Source organism: Leptonotus elevatus, chromosome 10 (assembly GCF_054856555.1).
Source record: "Leptonotus elevatus isolate MCC_2025b chromosome 10, RoL_Lele_1.0, whole genome shotgun sequence".
NCBI lineage: Eukaryota > Metazoa > Chordata > Actinopteri > Syngnathiformes > Syngnathidae > Leptonotus > Leptonotus elevatus.
Genome location: NC_141248.1, coordinates 24597460 through 24618557, shown reverse-complemented (window position 1 = coordinate 24618557; position 21098 = coordinate 24597460). Strand labels below are relative to the sequence as shown.

The following is a 21098-nucleotide window of genomic DNA, read 5'->3' as shown; positions in this document are numbered from 1 at the left end:
TGCAGATTTTCACTACTCGGTTAATGTATTTGACACACACAAGTTTATTTATAATTAATTTATTCAGTACATCCATTTATTTAAAATTTAAAAATAAAGTTCAAATTGAATACATTTGTTCCATTTTTGAACATGTGTCAATACGTTATGAAATTAGTACAAATGGGAAAAAAATTACTCCTACAAATGAAGAAAAATAAATAAAATTTAATAACTACAAATGAAGATAAATAATATTTTAATTCCTACAGACGAATTAACCTAAGAAAGCTGAAGATCACCCACCTTTTTTTTTTTATCGTGACAAAATCATGTCAAATGATACAAATAACAATTAAGCACAAACTGTTTTAAAGCTTATTAATATTTTTATTCATCTTGCATTCATATTTTTGGTCCCATGAGTTGTTGCAAAGTATAGCAACATTTCAACGCATGTATAAAACAGCATACTGTGTGTGTGTGTGTGTGTGTGTGTGTCACATACATCCAATAGTAGCAATAAATAATACAGAAGAAACGAGAGAAGCAGCTTTTCATCTTTTGTGCAAACTTAAAAATTGGTAAGCAGGTCCTGGAAGGTGACACAAAAGATGAAGGGTGAGTCCTTCCAGGACCTTTTTTTCCAAAACACTTGATTGTTCAGCTTGGCCTCACGTTTTTGGCACTTGGAGCCAGCCGTGCTTTTTCTCGCCACGTTTCCAGTTGTTTGTCCCGAGGTCGGAAGGCATCCTTAATGGATGGGACCACGGCAGGCGGACGGGCCACGGGCCAGCGGCGCGCCGGACATTCGCCGTCCCAAGTGCTAAAACGCGGAGCCGTCGCACACGATGTTCTGCCCTTGGCCCGGGAAGAGTGACATCTGCCAGTAGCGAGGGTCGGCGTACACTGGACAGCGCAAAGGAACACACGCGAGGGAGGCGTTGAAGCTAAATACAAAAAGACCCCCCCCCCCTCCCAAAAAAATTACCCATGTCTCCGGGGTTGAGCCACAGGTTGAAGGAGCTGCAGTGTTTCTGGCATCGCTGCACTGGAACAACTCTTACGGTGGGAAGGCCCTCGCCCACCACCAGCCAGCCCAGGACCCCCACGCCCTGACACACGCACGCACGCACACACACACGCAAGGTAAATACGCCACAAAAAGCAGTTTTTAATGATTGTATTTGGGACTGGCCTGGCTGTGGGGCTCCGTGTTGTGCGTGACCAGGCAGCGTTGTAAGACGGTGCCGGCGCTGTCCAGCAGGGGGCACAGTTCCGCCTTGGGAAAGAGCCACCGTAACACTTTCTCTCTGGTCGCTGAGGGGAACCTCCTGTCAACAAGTTTTGTGATACAAGTCGTTTTTATTCCAACAATTATTACATACTACAAATTTACCACCAAAAAAAGTACATTTAGTCGAACAATTTAGGTATCTTTTTGTTTTGTTTTTTAAAGATGACAAACAACTAATGACCATATTTTATTTTTTTAATGTAATAGAATATTTTTTAAATTAAAAACATGGTCAAATATTTACAATTTATATTTAGTTTGCCATAGCTGTAGTTTAGTTGAACAGTTTAGGCATCTGTTGTAGTTTTTTTAAGATGACAATTAGAGATAATTTAAGTATTTTTAAAATGTAATATAATTTTTTTTTTTTTATTAAAAACATGTTCAAAATGTTTTTTTTAATTTACAATTTATTTTTAATTTGCTATAACCCGATCTTAAAACTTGTAAAACAATTTGAACCAAATTTCTTTGACATAGAGTAAGTGTCTACTTCCTATCTGTGTTCCAAATCCTGTTGACTTCATCGGACCGACTTCTTGTGAATCAAGCACTTTCTTTTGGACGAGAAGTTTTTTTTAGAGTCAGTCCATCGGTTTGTGCTTTTTTGACATGAAAGCGCATTGAAGGATGCAATTACACGAGTGTCTCACTAAACATGTGTTGAGTGTTTTACCATAGCAGGGTGAAATTGGCGGGTCCTTGCGGGAGGCCGGCATTGATGTTGTGGTCGCCGCGGTCGTCATCTTCCAGCAGGACGGACATGGAAGCCGAGTGAGCCAGGTAGAGCTCCTCCAGCTGTCGCCGCTCGATGCTGAGCGACTCGCCACCCTGCAGCGTGGCAATGATTACCAAATGACACCTGCTTCTGATTTTGTGATCATTTGGTCAAATTGCTCAGTCGGAGCTGGTCAGATTCTTGGAATTGGCTCAAAATGAACGACTTACTAAATGTAATGCTTCGACCTCAACTCTTTTTTTTTTTTTGTGTGGTTTACCTTTAACAGGACGAGCTGAGGCCCACGACGCAGCGTGACGGTACCGCGTAGGCTCTCCGGCACCTCCAGCACAGAGGAGATCTCGGCGCAACCCGAGCAGTTGACCAGGTTGTGTCGAGGCGAGCCCAAACTCCACCATTCGTGGAAGCCTGCGCACGAGTACATAAGTATTGAGACGTGGCTCTTTAGGAATCGAAACGAATCAGAAGGCGGTCATGATTCTTACACGTGTGTTTACCTTGCAGGTTGTACTTCTTGGCGATGGGCAGCGCGAGCAATCGCACGTGGCTGAGCGGCGACGACCAGTTGTAAGATGCCGAGCGGGCGGCACCCGGGTACGGCTCGCTGTGCGGGTATGTGAAGACCAGCGCCGCCAGCAGCAGAAGGCCCAGCGCAACAACCAACTACACACATGACACACATTAACATCACACAAGGTACACAATAACATCGACCAGTTGATTGCAATTGAAAATGTTTTAGCTTTTTTTTAGCAAACCATATTGTCCAGCTCAGGTTCCGAATATTACATTCGCCTGTACAGATGAGAGGTCCTACAGTTTAATTTTGCACACACTTTCCACTGCTTTAATAAGATTGTAAATTCCAACAAAAATTTCGGTGGTACCTTTGTGGAACAATTAATTTGTCGATTTTTTCCCTCCGATGAATCGAATAAACGGCGGAGTCCGCACTCCTCCCTACCTTGAAGGTTGCCCTTAGGAGGGGGAACTGCGGGGGTTCCCGTCGGGGCTCGTTGGTCTCCAGCATGCGCTTGATGAAGCGCTCAATCTCCCGCTCGGACATGCCGTAGCGGTAACCCGACTGGCGCAGGATGTCGATGCTTTCCGACAGCTTGTCGTAGATGCACGGCTCGCTCATTGTCGTTCCCATGGCGACGTCCGGCGGCTCCTATTGGGGCAAACACGGGAGACTTGTTAATGCAATCATTTTCACAATTCAAATCAACGGATGTGATGTATTTGAGTGAATTTCAGACATTTTTAGAACTAGATGACTTACGATTGACCTGGTTAAAAAATTCTGTATTGTACTATATAACCTTAGTTATGAATCACGCCTGAAATTATATGAATATTAAGTCAATACATCAAGTCAATTACCCAGGGGACAAAAAAGACCCTTATTATTTTACATATGCAAACAAACACAAATTCTGCATAGTAATGAGAAAACGTGATCTTATGTAGGCACACGTTTATTAACGTACAAGCTGACATGATCCTGAATATTATTATTATTCTCCGTGTTAGCACTTTGGAACTAGCAGCCGAGGCTAGCTTGTGTTTACTTGCCACGCTAGTTTGTTAGCAATCATGTCATTGCGTCGCTTCGTTAACGTGACACAAAACGGATCAGCTCACCTTGAAAGCAAACCACAAATTCCGCCTTAGAGGGCTTGTCTTCTTTGTCGGCGTTGCGTTAATTGAAGTGGAATCGATGTTTTTTCCGCAATATTCCGTGCATGACTACTTCCTACAAACACCTGCAGCGGGCTCGCTCTTCTTCGTCGGTTTGTGGTTTCACGCTGTGGGCTCGTTGTCGCCTCCAGCCGGCCGCCTGTAGAATGTAAAAGCAGCGTTGTACCGCTGGAAGAAACTAATGTAAAAGAACGAGGGAACTTCCACTTTGACTTTGTTAGTTATGAACAAAATAAAATAAAAATGAATTTCATCTTTAGTATTGTACTACTTTAAATCACGTCCGATTTTAACCAATCAGAAGACGATTAGTACATTTTATGTAAGGCAGCAACGGGGAACATTTTCGTCTTTCGTGATTTGCTCTGTTACCAACCAATCAGAGGACGGTTAAGTAAGTTTCTGTCAAATATACGCGAAGGGTCTCGCTGCAGCACATGGGCGAGTGAAGCTCTACCGGAAATACGTGACCTCCAATTCCGTTTTACTTTTTTACTAAGCCTAAACGTAACTATAACACTAAACACAACCATGACCTTAACTCAAACTAAAATTAAGAAGTATTGTTTGTACTTTTGAGTATATTTCGCTGTTTTAACTCAGACGACTGTTGGCGCTTTCGTTGTAGTTGTAGCGCAGCGCCACCGAAAGGCGAATGTAGCGTAAATGCAATACATCGTGTCTTATGCGCTTCACGTTGGTCTGTCTGAACAACTAGGTGGATGGAATCTGATTTATGTCGTGATGGAAATATTAATTCACAAAATGGTTAGCCTCCGTGAATTTTGAAGTCAGTTAGACTATGCATATATATTGACGTGGTGCTGTACTAGACACGTCAGCAAATTAAGCGAAGCTGTCTGTTTGTTCACTTAATTTGACAGTCATGTACATTGCTGTAAAAATATAACTGTTGACTGAACATTGAGTGATGAAAAAGAGAGGAAAACCATGTCAAAATTTCCTTTCAATTTAATTAAAGTTGGTTTACACATCATACATTTATGCAATAGAAAGCCTACTCCTCAATTGTGCAAGATTGTTGGATTGAGCATGCTGCAGCACCCCGAGTCTTAAGTGGCATAAAACGCCCATAGTTATATTTATTTAAAAACACATTATAATAATAAAATAAACATTTCCCTTCCCTTATATCCAGCCCAGTGTCGATCAATTTTACGGCAGTTGAGATGGGTGCTGAAAGTACCGTACATAATTCTGTACTCCGCAGCCAGCTCCTCGAATGCAAGTACTTGACAATTTAGGAATAACTCACAATTAAGGACTCATAACTTTTTATTTAGGTGTAAACAAATAACGCGTCACATGCAATTGAAGACAAGTTTGAGGATAAAAACCTGTGGCGATATAGTGTAATAATACACAAACAATAAACATTTTTTTTTAGAGCAAATCAATCTACTTCAAATATTTCTCCATAGAACATGAGAATTGTAAACTGAGCACACAACATAACATAGAATCATGCATTCGAACAAGACACAAGGAAAGGAAAACAAAACAAAAAAAGAGGGACAACATTTTTTTCAAATGATCAAATACCACCAAGGCTTGCTTTGTTTTAACACACCTCAATGTGCTTCAAAAACCTTCGATTTCCTTACTTAAAAAAAAAAGGTCGACATTGAAATCACGGTTGATTTGAAGACGTTGTAAATGCGCATGATGCACGGACTATGTTAAGTCCGTTTGAACGTCGGGCTTCGTTCAGAGGCGACGCGTTTCCGATGGAGTTGTGTTGTTGATGTTGTATACATTGTTTATATTCAACATTTCTACATGTTTGTACACGGTTTTGTTCAAAAATAACTAAATAGTTTATAAAGTTATTTGTGTAAAAAATAATAATTGCGTTTCGTGCGTCGCTCGAAGTCACGTGTTTCCGGTAGAGGTCACATGTTTCCGGTAGCGCTCCATTCGCCCAGCGTCTGCAGCCTTGTGAAATATACCAATGAGCGCGCAGTAAACATTTCCGCCTCTTGTGCGTGACGTTGTGTAAAAAATGTCATAATAAATAGCAACCTGGCTGTGAACTCAGTCAAGTACGCTTACCAAACAGTCGTATTTGCATTCAGGATTCATTTCATCCAGCCTGCAAATTTTCCTCCTGCGGATCACTCGACTTGAAAAGCCGAGTGTTGGAATTTGCTTTTGCTGAGTTTTATCATCAGGTGAAAGTCTCCCGTCGTCACGATGCTCTCCTCGGGCCGGACCGCTTCCTCCCGCTTGTGCTGGCCGCTCCAGAGGCTCTGTCCCCGGCTGAGCTGCGAGCAGAGAGCCGCCGCCAGCACTCAACGGAAAGGTTAGGACGGAACATGTTAGCTCTTAGCCTAGCATGATGCTAACTCAGAAGTGACGCAGTTTGGGATAAAGACTAAACAAATGTCATCTTGAACTGTTTTTGCAACCTAATGACCGATTATTTCATAACAACTGCTTTTCACTTGCTGTATTTTGGACCAATTGCTGTAAGAGTTTGTAAATTGCACTCATTAAAGTTGTTTCTAACATTTTAAACGTTCACGCATACGTACTCTAATAGTATTAATAATGACAACTTTAGTAATAACAGACTCTTAATTGGTTTGAAATAGTACATTATATATCAATATCATACACGAGGGACACATTCATATGAATAGAATCATTGATGTAATAATGCATCATCCAACATTAAGTCATTAAAACATCACAAAGTAGCGTGATTGACATGTACGTCTACGTTTGTAGGAGGACAAATGCCTAAATCACAATGAAAGTTAAAGTAAACTGTAATCGAAGGGTTTTTATTTTACTCCGCATAGTCATATACAAAAAAATAATAAAAATAAATAAGACGGCCTCTTAACATTCTAAACTCAACCGTATTTAATAAACATAAATCTGTCATACACACACACAAGAAATACAATGCTGTATTGATCCATACATGTTGTGCCCCTCAAAATCATATTCACTAAATAATAAACCATAAAAACAAAGTTATACAAAATGACATGTGTCTCGTGTTTCTCTTTGGTCAAATTCAAAATCTAGTCATAAAGTGAGACTAAGCTGTAATCTATGTAATTTTACTCTTATTTATTCAAATAAACTGTTTATTATTAACTTACAGTCTAAATAGTTTTTTTGGGTCCACAAGCATTGCAAAACTCATGAGTGTTGTACAGAAAAGGCTGACCAGGAATGACTCGGCACTTACTGACCAGCCGCACACAGCCAGTCACAAACAATGGGTCACGCCGGGGACACGCTGCCGCTATTAGAAAACAGACAGAACCGACATTAGGATGTTATTTCCTGATTTTATTTTTGTGTCATTGTAGAACTGATCAAGAAACGAGACTTGGTCCAAGATGAGCTGCGGCCCCTCTACATGGACTTCCAGGCCACCACGCCCATGGTACCCGTCCTTTTATGCAGAGCTGTGTGGAAAACGATATATTTAGCGAATCTTTCCGACCCCCTCGAGTGACTGCTTAAAAAAATAAAAAATAAAAATCTTGCAATTTTATTTCTGACAGCCAAAACCATATCATTTCCCGCTATTTTGTTTATGACAAGTGGGGGGCAATTTCGGAGTCAGTGGATAATCAATTCTAAAACGATTTGATACTGACATCCAGACGTACAAATATGCATACATGTACATCACACAAATGAAATGATAGGTCATGTAAGTCCTCTTTGCAATTTGAAATAGCATCAAGAGAGAGGCAGAAACAAACTTTCTGTTTCACTATGACTGCACGAGGTCATTTCAAGGACTGAAACCAAAAACGGGACAGTAGTTGGTGCCAAAATAAAACGTTATTGCTTTTGCCTGAGCAGAAAAACAGCTGAGGTTTTCAGTGAAGTCGTAAAATAAGAAAACAAATGTGTGACAATGAAGGACTCTTGTCTTGAATCCGAACCGGCAGGATCCTCGCGTTCTGGACGCCATGTTACCCTACCAGGTGAATTACTACGGCAATCCTCACTCCAGGACGCACGCTTACGGCTGGGAGAGCGAGAGCGCCATGGAGACTGCTAGGAAGGTACAAAAAAAAAAAAAAAAAACGACTTTTATTCTTCTTTGATTTTCCAAAAAATAAATGTCATCGTCTCCCTTTGCTCTGACTCCGAGCAGCAGGTGGCCGATCTGATCGGCGCCGATCCCCGAGAGATCATCTTCACCAGCGGAGCCACCGAGTCCAACAACATGGCCGTCAAGGTCTGCTCAAACTTGTCCAACGTCACAAATAAGATCCCAATCAAAGTCGGCAGTTCACAAAAAGCTGGTCGATGCCAACGGGCCGCTTTCGAAGCCAGGAAGGTGCTGAGTCACGTCCTGTTGATTTTGGGCCAAATAAATTCATCATGATTTAGTTCCTGGTTTGGTTTATCACGTCAAAAATCTGCATAAATCTGTTTTCCAAAGTAATAGCAGATGTTTGCAAATGTCTTATTTTGAAAGGAAAGAAAAAACAAACAAGCCAAACAGTCTGTTATCATGGAAGACGACAGAAATCGGAGAATACGTATTTACTGTTGAAATATTGAAGATTTGGTCCATTTTAAATTAAACAAGTTCTCGACACGATTAATTGATTTATCCAAAATATTGTTGCACCTCTAATCTCAATGAGTCATTTGTTTCGATGAAGCTAGTCAATATTGGCCATCACATGGAAATTAGCTCGGTAAGATAATGTAGCAGTCGACGTCGTCGCTCGTTCTCGTCAAACAGCACAAACGACACGTCTTGACAGTCGACTAAAAAAACAAAATGAAAGTCATTTGTTTCCAAATAGCCGGCGAAGCCACCGTTGACATTTTGTGTTGGTGGGTGCGCGTAGGGCGTGGCACGCTTTTACCAGGGCAAGAAGCGTCACGTGATCACCACGCAGACGGAGCACAAGTGCGTTCTGGACTCGTGCCGCGTTCTGGAGTCGGAGGGATTCCGCGTCACATACTTGCCCGTGCAAAGTAACGGACTGGTCGACCTCGAGGTACGTGCAACTTTCACATCCACGTTTAAAACAACAACAACAACAACAACAACATTTGTATTGATTTTGTTTCAGCTGCTGGAGGCGTCCATGACTCCTGACACGTCTCTGCTGTCCATCATGATGGTCAACAACGAGATCGGAGTGATGCAGCCCGTCAAGGAGATCGGTAACCATAGCAACCGCACCTCTTTTATCTAGTGGGCCGATTCAAGTTGTCCGTCACGAGTTTGGCTCTGACTAACCAATCAGAGGACAGGAAAAAATGCTGACCTCAAACAAAATGTCCAAATGGGACAAGTCACATTTTGAATTGGCTTGAAGTGACGCATGACTGATTTGAAGGCAGATGAGATTAAAATGACAACGCATAGATGCTGAAATCTGATTGGACAACAAGTCTAACATCCACACGCGCGTACTGGAAACATGAAAGGCAAATGACGAGAATAAGTTCACACTGCATTTTGTTGACCTTTTTTTAAGAAATAACCGTCGTCACCCTCGACTTGTCCTCAGGTCGTCTTTGCCACTCCAAGGGCGTGTTCTTCCACACGGACGCCGCGCAGGCCGTCGGGAAAGTTCCCATCGACGTGTCGGACGCCAACATCAATCTCATGTCCATCAGCGCCCACAAGATCTACGGACCCAAAGGTACTTGTTGAGGTTCTTGAGTCTTCACTAGGATTGTGGACTCGGGGGTGCTGCAGGGCAGGCTCATTATCATATCGTCGTTAGCCTAGTGAGATATTTTGCAAAAAAAAAAAAGGTTCGATTTCCCTTCCACTCAACAAACAATGTTGCGTGTCAGGCGTGGGCGCGCTGTACGTGCGACGCCGGCCTCGGGTGCGACTCGAGCCCCTGCAGAACGGCGGTGGCCAGGAGAGGGGTCTGCGCTCGGGCACGGTGCCCACGCCGCTGGCCGTCGGCTTGGGGGCCGCCTGCAGTGTCGCGCAGCAGGAGATGGAGGTCAGAACCCGCCGCATCGCCGCACGCGTGCGCTCAGCGGCGCTCATTTCACGTGTGCGTCTTCGTGTTTGCGTGTAGTACGACCACCAAAGGATCTCCATGCTGGCAAACCGCCTCGTGCAGACGATCACGTCTCAGCTTCCGGACGTGATCATGAACGGAGACCCGCATCAACGCTACGCCGGTAGACTGAAACGCCGCCGCACTCGTCTCATTTACACGCACACACACACACACAAACACGCACACACACACACACACGTCAGTGGTCCACCATTTGTTACATGGTGGGGCCATTATTCCGGGATTTCACAGAGTTGTGGGGCTCACTTGTCCTTGTGGGGCCATTTTGGAGGGTCCCACAAGTTTTGACCTCCTTTTGAGGGTCAAGACTTGGTTTTAGAGTTTAGTTTTGAATTGGGTTACGGTTGAGGTTAGGGTAAGGAATGGGGGTACGCAATTGTTTTTGATGGTTGGGGTTGGGGGGGAGGGGCTAGGAAATACATGATGTCAATGAGATGTCCCCACAAAGATAGCAAAACAAACGTGTGTGTGTGTGTGTGTGTTAGGGTGCGTCAACTTGTCGTTCGCCTACGTGGAGGGAGAAAGTCTCCTGATGGCACTCAAGGACGTGGCGCTGTCCTCTGGCAGGTGAGTCTTGCCGCCAAAATCCCATTCAGTTCATTCACTGTCTGCGACCCTTTCATAGTAGTTTGATAAAATGTCAATTTGTGACTATTTAAGCACACAACCGAGCAAAACAAATAGCAGAGTGGAACATTTGCAGAAAACAGCTTTTTAAAGGGATACTTGACTCATTGGGACATTTTCAGCAGCAAAAAGTGAATATTTTGTCCAGAATGAATTTGATAACTTTTTTTTTTCATGTAGAATTTATACCTTTATACTTTTTCCACTATTGTATACAAAAAAATATTTAGTTATCAAATTTATTCTAAACAAAAATACTAACTTTTTATTTCTGAAAATGACTCAACGAGTCAAGTTTCCCTTTAACAAGTTGAATCAAACCAAACAAAATGGTGATGTCGACCCTAATACTGTAAACTATAAAAGAAGACCAACAAAGGTATTAAAAAAACAACACATTTATTTCCAGATACACAATACATTAGCAACATCGACTTAGCACATGGCTCGAGTTCAACTCTATCTAACTACAACTATATCAAGTTTATTTAGTGTTTCATGTCTTTAGGAAAGTGTGTCGTCACTCAAACAACATTTATTTGGAACCACACACTGATTAAAAAAAAAAAAGATAGGTAATGATAACTTTGTTTTAGTGCTGGAACGGATTCATTGCATTCCCGTTCATTTCAGTAGGCAACGTTACCTCGGTTTACAAACATTTTGACTTATAAACGGAGTCACAGAATGAATGAATTAAATTCGTAAGCAAAATTGAACGTGTGCGTTTGTGTGTTTGTGTAGCGCGTGTACATCAGCTTCTCTGGAACCGTCGTACGTCCTCCGAGCCATCGGAGCCGATGAAGATCTCGCCCACTCCTCCATCAGGTACATCATCATCATCATCATCATCATCATCCAGCAAAAACGTACTTGACAAACGTGCACGTGTGTTGAACAGGTTTGGGATCGGTCGCTTCACCACAGAGAAGGAGGTGGACTACACGGCCGACAAATGCATTCATCAGGTTCAAAGGCTGCGAGAGATGAGGTGCGACATTCGCACCACAGCAATAATACTCACTTCATTTAAAAAAAAAAAAATCGAATTTTAATATATATATTTAAGTGTATTTCTAATTTGATGGCAAAAGAAAAATACAGTGGATTTAATGGAGGTTTAAATTCCCAGAGAAAACCAGTAGCGTCCGCTCTCCGAGTGGCCATAACCTTTTTTTTTTTTCCCTTTTTTTCTTTTTCAGTCCTCTGTGGGAGATGGTGCAGGAAGGCATCGACTTGAAGAGCATCAAGTGGACGCAGCACTAGACTCCACCCCCTCGCCGCTTGACCTCACGGTTGGCAACCAATGCGAGGATTCCTCAGAACAGATTTGATTATATTTTCACCTCTTTCAGCTGCCGCACTCAAAACACGCACAAATGTCTGGAGGACCTCCCACTGCGGAAAACACCAACAATAATAGCAGATGTATTTTTTGTATGAATTCACTTTTTGTTGAGTTGTGTCCATGTCTTGTCCCTTGTTGTCGTTGGTACAGTATTCACCAAGCATCATGTCTATGTATTTGTTAGTGCAGCTTACAGATATTTACATGACTATCAATAAAGATTCATTTCAAAACTGTTTATTTTTTCAGACTTAAGTCCAATCCCACTGAAGCACAAGGTAAATGATCTGAGTAATGTGTGTTAAGTTATTAACATTGTTTTTCAGTTTCAATTTATATTTTAGCCGTTTTGGATTTAGTTATAGCAGTATGGCTCAATGAATAGAATTGTATTATCTGTCTCACTTTCAGAAGAAGGGCAACAGGTTTATTCCATTTGCTATCTAAAAGGGAGTTTTTGTCTGGGGCCGGTCTCTGCCGGTCGGAAGAGGGGAGTCACAGGCTGATTATTATTGTTTTTCTCTAATCTGATTTGTATTTTTGGGAACTTGTTGAGGGAGGAGACTTTTCGTATTCACCCACTTTTTAATAAATAATGATGTGCCGGAGTGGACGAGACACAATCTGATGGAACACGGCTTCAGTGTCGTCAGCTTTTGTCATCAGAAGCTTCTGATAATTATAATACCTTTGCAAAGGGACTTCTTCACCAGAATCTCACCATTCAGTTAATTGAACACGCAAAGAGTACAATACTTTATATTGTCTACTCTAACATGTGCATGTGGTCTTAGGTTAACGTTGGATTAATGACGGTTCAAGGTTATGAAAGGTGCGAGTTACACTTTTTTATTTGCGTGTTAATTATATTAGCTTATTTTTCATACTTTTTCGCGTTACGTCGCCGCCATAGGAAAGAAAATTTTGAAAGCAAAAGCAAGTTCGCTTGTTTTCAATGTGACCAGCCGAGGACACATCTTGAAACGCTTGTTTTTCGCCGGCTCTTCTTGGGCGACCTTGGCTTCATCGAAACTCATTGAAATCATATTTTTCGGAAAAGGGGTCGACTGGCGAAACCTTTGACTTGTTTCCGGCGGAGGATTATTCTCGATGCGCAAGGTTGTTAAGTACCTCGTTTGTCATTTAAAAAACACATTAAAAAAAACTTTGAAGTAATTGAATTTAAAGTATTATATTAATATATATATATTTTTTTAATTTACGAAAAAAGGGACTTAACCATTACTTATGGTCCATGTTTCCGTCGGAGGACTTCTCCTGAAGCATCAAGCGGAAGCGGCGTCTCAACCAGTTGCCACGTCGGAATTGCAATCAAATTCGCTTATTTCTCTTTTTTTTTAAACATCTAGAAATACATTTTCTGGAGGGCCTCTCCTCAGTCTGTAGTCATGGTGAGTCCGCTAACATTCATTTGAAATCCCAGATAAGCTAGCGTGTTCTGTGTGTTTGTGTCTTCATCAATCTACTCGTAAGCTAACTCGTTAGCATAGCGGCTAAGTGAATTTTGGACTAGCGCACCAAAACGGTCACTTTTAATCGTCAATTCTGTGGGAATGCAATGAAAGTTTGTATTTTTGTTGTTGTCCTTTTCAGGTTTCTGTCATTAACACCGTGGACACCTCACACGAGGACATGATCGTGAGTAGTTGTGTGTGTGTGTGAGATCGTGAGTGATAGTTATGTTATTGATCAGAAGTTCACTTTCAAATAAAATCTTCCTGCTGGGATTCCATGCAGTTATCATGAACTTGAACAAGCTTTGAAACATTTTGCCAGCATTAACCTGCACTCTTCACTGGCCCTAATCCTCTTCCCTAGTTGCATCAAATTCTACAAACTTGTTATTTATTTTAATTAGAAATCTCTCATATTAATGAATACAATCAATTATTTGGCGAGCTGTACCAGAGAGGTAGAAAAAGTGTGTACTGTATAAATGTTGACAATGTGTTTCAGCATGACGCTCAGATGGACTACTACGGCACCCGCCTGGCCACCTGCTCGTCCGACCGCACCCTCAAGATCTTTGACGTCCGGAATGGCGGCCAGATCCTCGTCGCAGACCTGCGAGGGTGAGTGACTTTTTTTTCCCGGACTTCCCAAGAAAACCGTCAGCGTGTATAGTTATCCCGGTTCATCATTTACAGCCCGCAAAGTGTTTTTACAGTATACAGGCGAGTCTGATCCAATTTCGAGTTGCGCCTCTACGTTGTAGTACCAGATTGTGCCTCACACCGCGCGAGAAAAATGGGGGTACGCTGTCATTGTAACCCCTGTGGAATGTGTGGCTCCCTCAGGCACGAGGGTCCCGTGTGGCAGGTGGCGTGGGCTCACCCCATGTTCGGCAACATCCTAGCGTCTTGCTCCTATGACCGCAAAGTCATCGTGTGGAAGGAGGAGAACGGCGCCTGGGACAAGATGTACGAGTACACGGGACACGAGTCGTCGGGTACGTGCCGTGCCGCCCCCCTTCAAACCGCATCGGAGCCGTTTTGCAAATGGAGACACAGAGATCGATTCTTTAGATGACGACATCCCTGTATATCTGAAGATGGAATTATTGTATGTTGACGAGGGCCCGACCAAAACGGATCATTCCGATATTTGGCTGATTGAAATGCTGATAACTGATTAATAGGTTGATTAATTAATTTTTTTTGCTCCCTCAATTTAATGTTTACGATATAGTCCTCAATCCTATCTTAGTCTCAGTGACAGGCAGAACATTTGACAGTTTTACAATACTTTTCTGAACACGGCAAAACATCATCAATAGTCGGCTGTTCTGTTAAAATAATTGTTGGTTGGCGTTTGAATGTCATTATCATTGTCTTATGTTGTACTGTGTTACCGTGTAAAAAAAAAAAAAGTCAGCTATTGTACTTTTTGGAGGAGGTTAAAAGAGCTAATACCAGCCAATTAAATCGGTTGTCAGATTAACTAATTTGCTCCCGAAAATATAAATACGTTCTATTTTAAATGCTGTAAGTGTCCCAAAGACGTATTTATAAGTTTTTTATTTATACAGAAAGCTTTGATGCAGCCTCTGAACTGCAGAAAACAGGTGAAGCAATGGTAGTTATTACAAAAACGGCCAGCAGGTGACAGCAGAGTATAAGAGATCAACCAGGGCCAGGTTGCAAAAAAGTAATAAATAATGATGAAACTTAGCTATATTTTAATGCTAATTGCTGCAAAATGGAAACACATACAAATGTACTTTTTTCCTGATGAAAGAAGAGACTCTAATCTTTCTTTTGGTGGGTTCCATGTTTTTATAGCAATAGAACACAATATTCTTGCAAAATCAGTCAAAATCCAGTAAAACAGCCGGGAGCGAAGGGGGTTGCTTCAGTGAAAATGGCCGGGAATGAATCAGTTGACTAATGTTGACTTCACCCGTGATTCAGTGTCATGGGGAAAAGGTGGGAAATTTTCAGCGTTTACCGGCCGCGTGAAAGGGGCCTCGGGTGGGAAACGGGAATGTCAGGTTGTCTTACTTCACGTTCTTGTCCGACCTTCTTAACTCCTTCTGATCCAACCTTCAAAGGTGGAAAGTTGCTGGGTTGAACTTCATTCTGTGCCATTTATTAAAAAAATAATAATCCAGCATTGACTGGAAATGTGAATTTTGTGAAAGGTGCCTTGGGCTGAAATGGTGTCAAAATTTCAATGTTCTAATACGGCTCCCAAATTGGAAAATCGCAAAGTCCATTTCAGACTCCACCTCAGGTTTCCGAGGGATTCTGGGTTTGAACCCGTCCATGATTTCATACCATTTACGCAGCAATATGGAAACATAGCTCTCTTTCCAGGTTAGATGAAAGTCACATGATTGATTGCTTGATTGATTGATTGATTGATTTGCAATGCAGTGAACTCCGTGTGTTGGGGTCCGTACGAGTTTGGCCTGCTTCTGGCGTGCGGCAGTTCTGACGGCGCCATCTCCCTGCTCACCTTCACGGGAGAGCAGCAGTGGGACATCAAGAAGATCAACAACGCGCATACGGTCAGTGGCGCCCAAACGGCGGGACCCGTTACCTGATTTGCGCATGCGTGTGTGTGTTTTTACTCAGCGGCTTTTTTTCTAGGTCTTGTTTTTTTTAATTTGCTACGTGACGGTTACAATTATTAACTTGGTAACACAAACATTTATTTACTTGACTTTGACTGTGTGAATTATTTTCCACCATTCGGTGTATTTGTTTGTATTGTCCAACGAAGTCATGATCAAAAATAGCCGGCATTAATCATGACACATTTAGGCTGTGTGCGCACGTGGCAGCGTGTGGAGTTGACGCTTTTTAAACTTGAGATTATTTCTAGTCATATTTATTCTCCAATTTATTATTTTGCGCGTGACTGAAGCAGCCTTTTTTTTTTTTTTACTGCTTTGTTGTTGTAGATGCTTTTAATCATAATCACCTTTATTTGGATCAATATTGTAATGAAGGTAATTAATCAGAATTATTTGTGAAATTAGGGAGAACGTCTGCATTTTTATTGTACTAAATCAAATGTACCCAATCATTGAAAATTGAGGGCGAGCAAGCTGAACAAGTTTTTTTCTTTAACATCAAGCGTTCAACAAGAAGTCTTGGTTATGTGTCGCCCCCTGGCGGTTGGCCGGTTACGGGTTGAGAAAATGCTTGATGAATGTGCAGCCGAGTTTGCATTTGAAATGTAAAATATCAGATTGGAAAGTTGGCGTATTGATCATGTCATTTGCAGAGGATTGGGTAAAAAAAGAGTTTGTTTTTTCTTCCAAAAATTTTAAAGGGACTTTATATCAGCAGCAGATACTCAAACTGGAGGGACTCGCATGATTATGATTTTACTCTGTATTACTTGTAGTCGATGTGTGTGTATTTTGACGTCATTCCCTGATTTGGGTCTGTTGTTTGTGCGGGTCAGATCGGCTGCAACGCGGTCAGCTGGGCCCCCGCCGTGATGCCGGGCAGTCTGATGGAGCAGCCGTCGGGACAGAAGCCCAACTACGTCAAACGTTTCGTGTCCGGAGGCTGCGACAACCTCGTCAAACTCTGGAAGTGAGTCGCAAATCCGTACATGCCGTAAAAAAAAAAAAAAAGGGAGAAAAGTCAATTGCAGTTCGACTCCTCGCACTCTGACAGTTTCTTGAGGTATTTTTTGCTACTCTTTTGTACGGAAGTGGAAAAAAAACGTTTGGCAGGATTCTCACTTTTAAGTCAGAATTCTGACTTTCACTTTATAAACTCACAATTCTGAGATTAAAGTCAGAATTCTGACTTTATAAAGTCAAAATTCTGAGAATCAAGTGAGAATCCTGCCAAACTTTTTTTTTTTTCTCTCGCTTCACTGGTTCTAATCCGCTTCCGTACTTTTGGGTGACGTGACATTACCAAAAAATAATAATAATTGCAAGAAAAAGATGAACTTTTTGGCGCCCGTCTGATCGGCGCCCGTGATTTTCCGTCGGGCAGAGAGGACGACGGCCAATGGAAGGAGGACCAGAAGTTGGAGGCCCACAGCGATTGGGTGAGAGACGTGGGCTGGGCGCCGTCCATCGGACTCCCCACCAGCACCATCGCCAGCTGCTCGCAGGTCAGATCGGCCGCCGCCGCCGCCGTTGCTGCCTGGCGGATCCTTTTGGGGTGCGCGTGCGCAACTTTTTGTGACCTTTTCCAGGACGGCCGCGTGTACATCTGGACGTGCGACGACCCCGCCGGCAACGCCTGGACGGCCAAACTGCTGCACAAGTTCAACGATGTCGTCTGGCACGTCAGCTGGTCCATCACGGGGAACATCCTGGCCGTGTCCGGAGGAGACAACAAGGTCGCCGTCGCCGTCGTCGTCATCATCATCATCATCATCATCATGTCGTCACTAGAAAGCTGCTCATCACGTTGATGTGTGCGCAGGTGACGTTGTGGAAGGAGTCGATGGACGGCCACTGGGCGTGTATCAGTGATGTCAGCAAAGGCCAGGGCGCCGTGTCCGCCATCACGGACACGCAGCAGGCGGAGCAGTGACACACGCACACGCACACACATGCACAAACACACTCAATTTGTCCATATGGTTGTTATAAATATAATTGAGGTTTTTGTTTTTTTAAATCAAACTTTTTCCTGTTGCCCATATAAGGACTCTTCATGTCCGTCCTTCCCCCTCACGCTCGCGTACCCCAAACATTCCGCCTCCCTTCAGCCGCTCCTCAAAATGGTCGTCAATGATTGGCTCGTTAAGTCGGACTGACCGACCAATCAGGAACAGGAAGCACACGCATGTTTCCTACTTGTATGTAATTATTAATAAAAAAGAAAGTCAATGTGAATATGATTGCGCAATTTTGTTTGATTGTTAGGATCATGTTTACTTGCATGTTGCAGCTGCTTCCTCCTCTTCCTCATCCTCCATCTTTTCCGTCTTCCTCCTTGTCACTCATGTTCTTCCTCATTTCTCCTTTGTATCCTCCTCTTCGTGCTCCTGTGTTCTTCCTCCTCATTTTCCCACTTGTCATTCTCGTCCTCCGCCTTCTACCTTCCTCTTGCTCCCCACCTTTCTTCATCTTCCTCCTCTTTCGATTCCTTGTTATTGTTTGCTTCCTTCTTTCTTCTCATCTTCCTCCTCCTACTCTTTTTTCCTCCACCTATCTTCTTTCTCCTCGTCCTTATTTTCCTCCCCCCGGCCCTCCCCCACCAGCCACTAACTATAAAAGCAGGCCGCCACCTGAGCGTGTCCACACGTCGTCCGCCGTCCTCTTCCTCATCATGAGCCTGAGCCGCAGCAAGAGGATCAGTTCGAGCGCCTCGGTCCGCCGCTCCAACGGCTCGGGGTCGCCGGCGGCCGGCTTCAGCGGCGTCTCGCTGGGCGGGGGCACCGTGTTTTCCTCGCTGTCGGTCAACAAGAGCCTGCTGGCCCCCCTCAACCTGGAGATCGACCCCGGCCTCACCATGAGCCGAGCCCACGAGAAGGAGCAGATCAAAAGCCTCAACAACCGCTTTGCCTCCTTCATTGATAAGGTGACGCTATTCAGATTTTGCAAAAAGGGTTTTATTGTGTTTTTGATCAATTGTAGCAGTGAGTGTTTATCATTTGCCAAAATTGACGCGATGTACATTTTTTTTTTCAATGGCCAGACACTAAGGCCATCGTCACCGAGCTCCCTCTTTGAACGAGGTGGAGGGAAGTTGCAGTAAAACAGGCAAAACATTCATGTCAAGGTGTAAGGAAGGGCAAGAGATTAGTTAAAAACTAGTCTACCAAAATTCAGGCCAAAACTCAACAAATCTCAGCCTTTTGAACCCATGCTGCCCCTCCAACATACTGGCAGAATTGGCAACCCCCGGCTAAATAAAAATAAAGGCAAAATCGAAGTAAAGGGCGAGAGTGTCATACTGACTTGATGAGCCCATTTTATCTCTCACTCAGCATAAAAATCAAAGAAAAAGCCCAAAACAAATGATCAGCCTCTTCCATATATTTTGAGCTCCTTCAGGCTCTGCTGCCTTCGTGTGGTATTGAAATGATGGTAAATACATGTCGAGGTGAAATTTGCACATGAACATGTATTTTCTACTGAACTGGGGATTCATTTTGATACCCGAGTTTCCGAGCTGAGAAAGGAGAACTTTTCAAGTTTCAACATGGCGGCGAGAGCGCCGAAGGATTCGTGAATGGCAAGAAATATGAACACTTACAAGGACGTTGTCGTCCGCGAGCAGGTTTTAGAATCTACACAATTACGCAGCGTACGCGTTTCAATGTCCTGTTCGTCACAACTCATTATTTGCCGTAATTGGTCGGTTTTACGAGCACAGACTACGTCAGCGGCCATTCGGAGTTTCCGAGAGGTAAGGTCCATCTTTCCCGTAGCACGTCACCATCACCACAAAAAAAAAAAAAAAAAAACTTTGCCATGAAACTTCAGTCGCTGTTGAATGTGATGTTTTGTCTAGCCGCGTTTCTCACAGAGGAAGTCTATTCGTGTGTTAACGCGGGACATGGATACCCTGGACGGACTTTTCTCACGGCGTCGGTGGCTCGCGGACACAATGCCGCCATTGTCGCCTCCCGTCGACGCAGATACGTTTTCAGAGCAATTGACCTCCCAATTTTCATCCCACAATCCGGATTACAATCAAACAATCATCTCATGAAAAGACTTCCCAGTCAATTGGGAGATCAAATGTAGCATTATCTTAGCATTCATTGTTGTATTTTTTTTAAGCAAAAGCTCAATGTTGGCATTTTATTCATCCTAAAGGTGAAATATTCCAATGCTAATGCTAGTCAGATTAGCACCTAGCCTCTGTGTGGAATTGGCAATAAAATGTCTTATCAGTGACAGAAACATAATAAATTTGCTGCGTTAGTTTAGCTTCAGATTTGCTATGGCTGAAGCTCAACCATCCCAAAATGTTAACTTAGCCAAACACAAAATGTCTTCGCAGCTCGTTCGCTTAGCATCTGGTAGGCTAGCTCACAAAACAATTGTGAGTTTTCAATATTAGCATTGATTTAGCAGTAGATTCGATTATGAATAAATCTAGTGCTCCAATTTGAATATAACAATGTTTTCTTGAACTCGGACCATTTACGAGCCCTTAATGGTTAAATATTTCCACGTTTGTTATCTTAGCATCTCACACATGCTTGTTCAAAACTAAATGGCACTAAAACGGGTTGCATAAATGAGCCCCCCCCCATTTATATTGGTGTAGAAAGCAACAGTGACAACTTTTCAACAGGTCATTGAAGCCGCCGCTGCGAGGACATTTAAGCTTCCCGTCCCACTTCACTAGTTGGTAACCTGATAAACCGTTCCGGAGTCATTTTGCTTTTAACAAAGTATCCTTTGTGAGTGTGTGTAATAGTAGCCAGGACGCTGGAGATGGAACCCGAGCCACCGTCTGAGCGGACTTCTTTTGACCACCACTGCAAACAGTTGCAATATTTCGTCACATGACATTTGCTAGAAATGTTCATCGTGAGTGGTCCCACAAAAACAAAAAGAATAATAATTGTGTCAAGGAGTCATACCTAAAAAGATACAGGAAGTCAGCCATTTTGGTTCTAAGCATGTTGTGCACTTTTTCTGAAAACACAGACACGGAAAAAAAAATCTACCCTTCTGGTTAGAAGCAGACAATTAAGGGCTATTTCTAGAATTTTGACTCTATCTTTTCAGGTTGTTTTAGACTTTTTTTGTGGGTCCACTGAGGATAGAAATGTCTACCGAATGTCATATTGTTAGCCAAAGGGCAACTGATTTTGGGCAGGAATCTTTGAAATGATGAAAACAACCCAAACCAGTTTCAAGTGCATCCACACTGTAAG

General features: G+C 42.9%; 4 protein-coding genes across 4 annotated transcripts in view; 3 read left to right on the top strand and 1 right to left on the bottom strand.

Annotated features, from left to right (window-relative positions):
• Nucleotides 1–64: 64 nt before the first annotated feature.
• c10h6orf89 (chromosome 10 C6orf89 homolog) lies at nucleotides 65–3837 on the bottom strand. Its single transcript, XM_086087017.1, has 8 exons — nucleotides 3660–3837; nucleotides 2980–3186; nucleotides 2513–2678; nucleotides 2275–2423; nucleotides 1953–2107; nucleotides 1178–1313; nucleotides 971–1094; nucleotides 65–888 (listed from the first exon to the last, which is right to left on the bottom strand). Exons 2-8 carry the CDS (start codon nucleotides 3166–3168, stop codon nucleotides 806–808), a joined length of 1002 nt encoding a protein of 333 aa, XP_085943143.1. The 5' UTR covers nucleotides 3169–3186; nucleotides 3660–3837; the 3' UTR covers nucleotides 65–805.
• A 1828-nt stretch (nucleotides 3838–5665) lies between these two features.
• nfs1 (NFS1 cysteine desulfurase) lies at nucleotides 5666–11992 on the top strand. Its single transcript, XM_086087016.1, has 13 exons — nucleotides 5666–6039; nucleotides 7064–7140; nucleotides 7658–7774; nucleotides 7867–7950; nucleotides 8576–8728; nucleotides 8804–8897; nucleotides 9248–9382; nucleotides 9540–9697; nucleotides 9776–9881; nucleotides 10267–10348; nucleotides 11153–11236; nucleotides 11310–11399; nucleotides 11611–11992. The coding sequence occupies exons 1-13, from the start codon at nucleotides 5931–5933 to the stop codon at nucleotides 11672–11674; spliced, it is 1353 nt and encodes a 450-aa protein (XP_085943142.1). The 5' UTR covers nucleotides 5666–5930; the 3' UTR covers nucleotides 11675–11992.
• A 1018-nt stretch (nucleotides 11993–13010) lies between these two features.
• On the top strand, nucleotides 13011–18093 carry sec13 (SEC13 homolog, nuclear pore and COPII coat complex component). Its single transcript, XM_086086628.1, has 9 exons — nucleotides 13011–13168; nucleotides 13371–13415; nucleotides 13734–13849; nucleotides 14075–14226; nucleotides 15653–15786; nucleotides 16692–16825; nucleotides 17240–17360; nucleotides 17445–17591; nucleotides 17678–18093. The coding sequence occupies exons 1-9, from the start codon at nucleotides 13166–13168 to the stop codon at nucleotides 17786–17788; spliced, it is 963 nt and encodes a 320-aa protein (XP_085942754.1). The 5' UTR covers nucleotides 13011–13165; the 3' UTR covers nucleotides 17789–18093.
• A 1-nt stretch (nucleotide 18094) lies between these two features.
• LOC147167744 (keratin, type II cytoskeletal cochleal-like) overlaps nucleotides 18095–21098 on the top strand; it is a 7560-nt gene continuing 4556 nt past the window's right edge. The window contains exon 1 of the mRNA XM_086086627.1: nucleotides 18095–18781. Coding sequence (XP_085942753.1) covers nucleotides 18095–18781 — 687 coding nt within the window. The remainder of the gene's footprint in view (nucleotides 18782–21098) is intronic.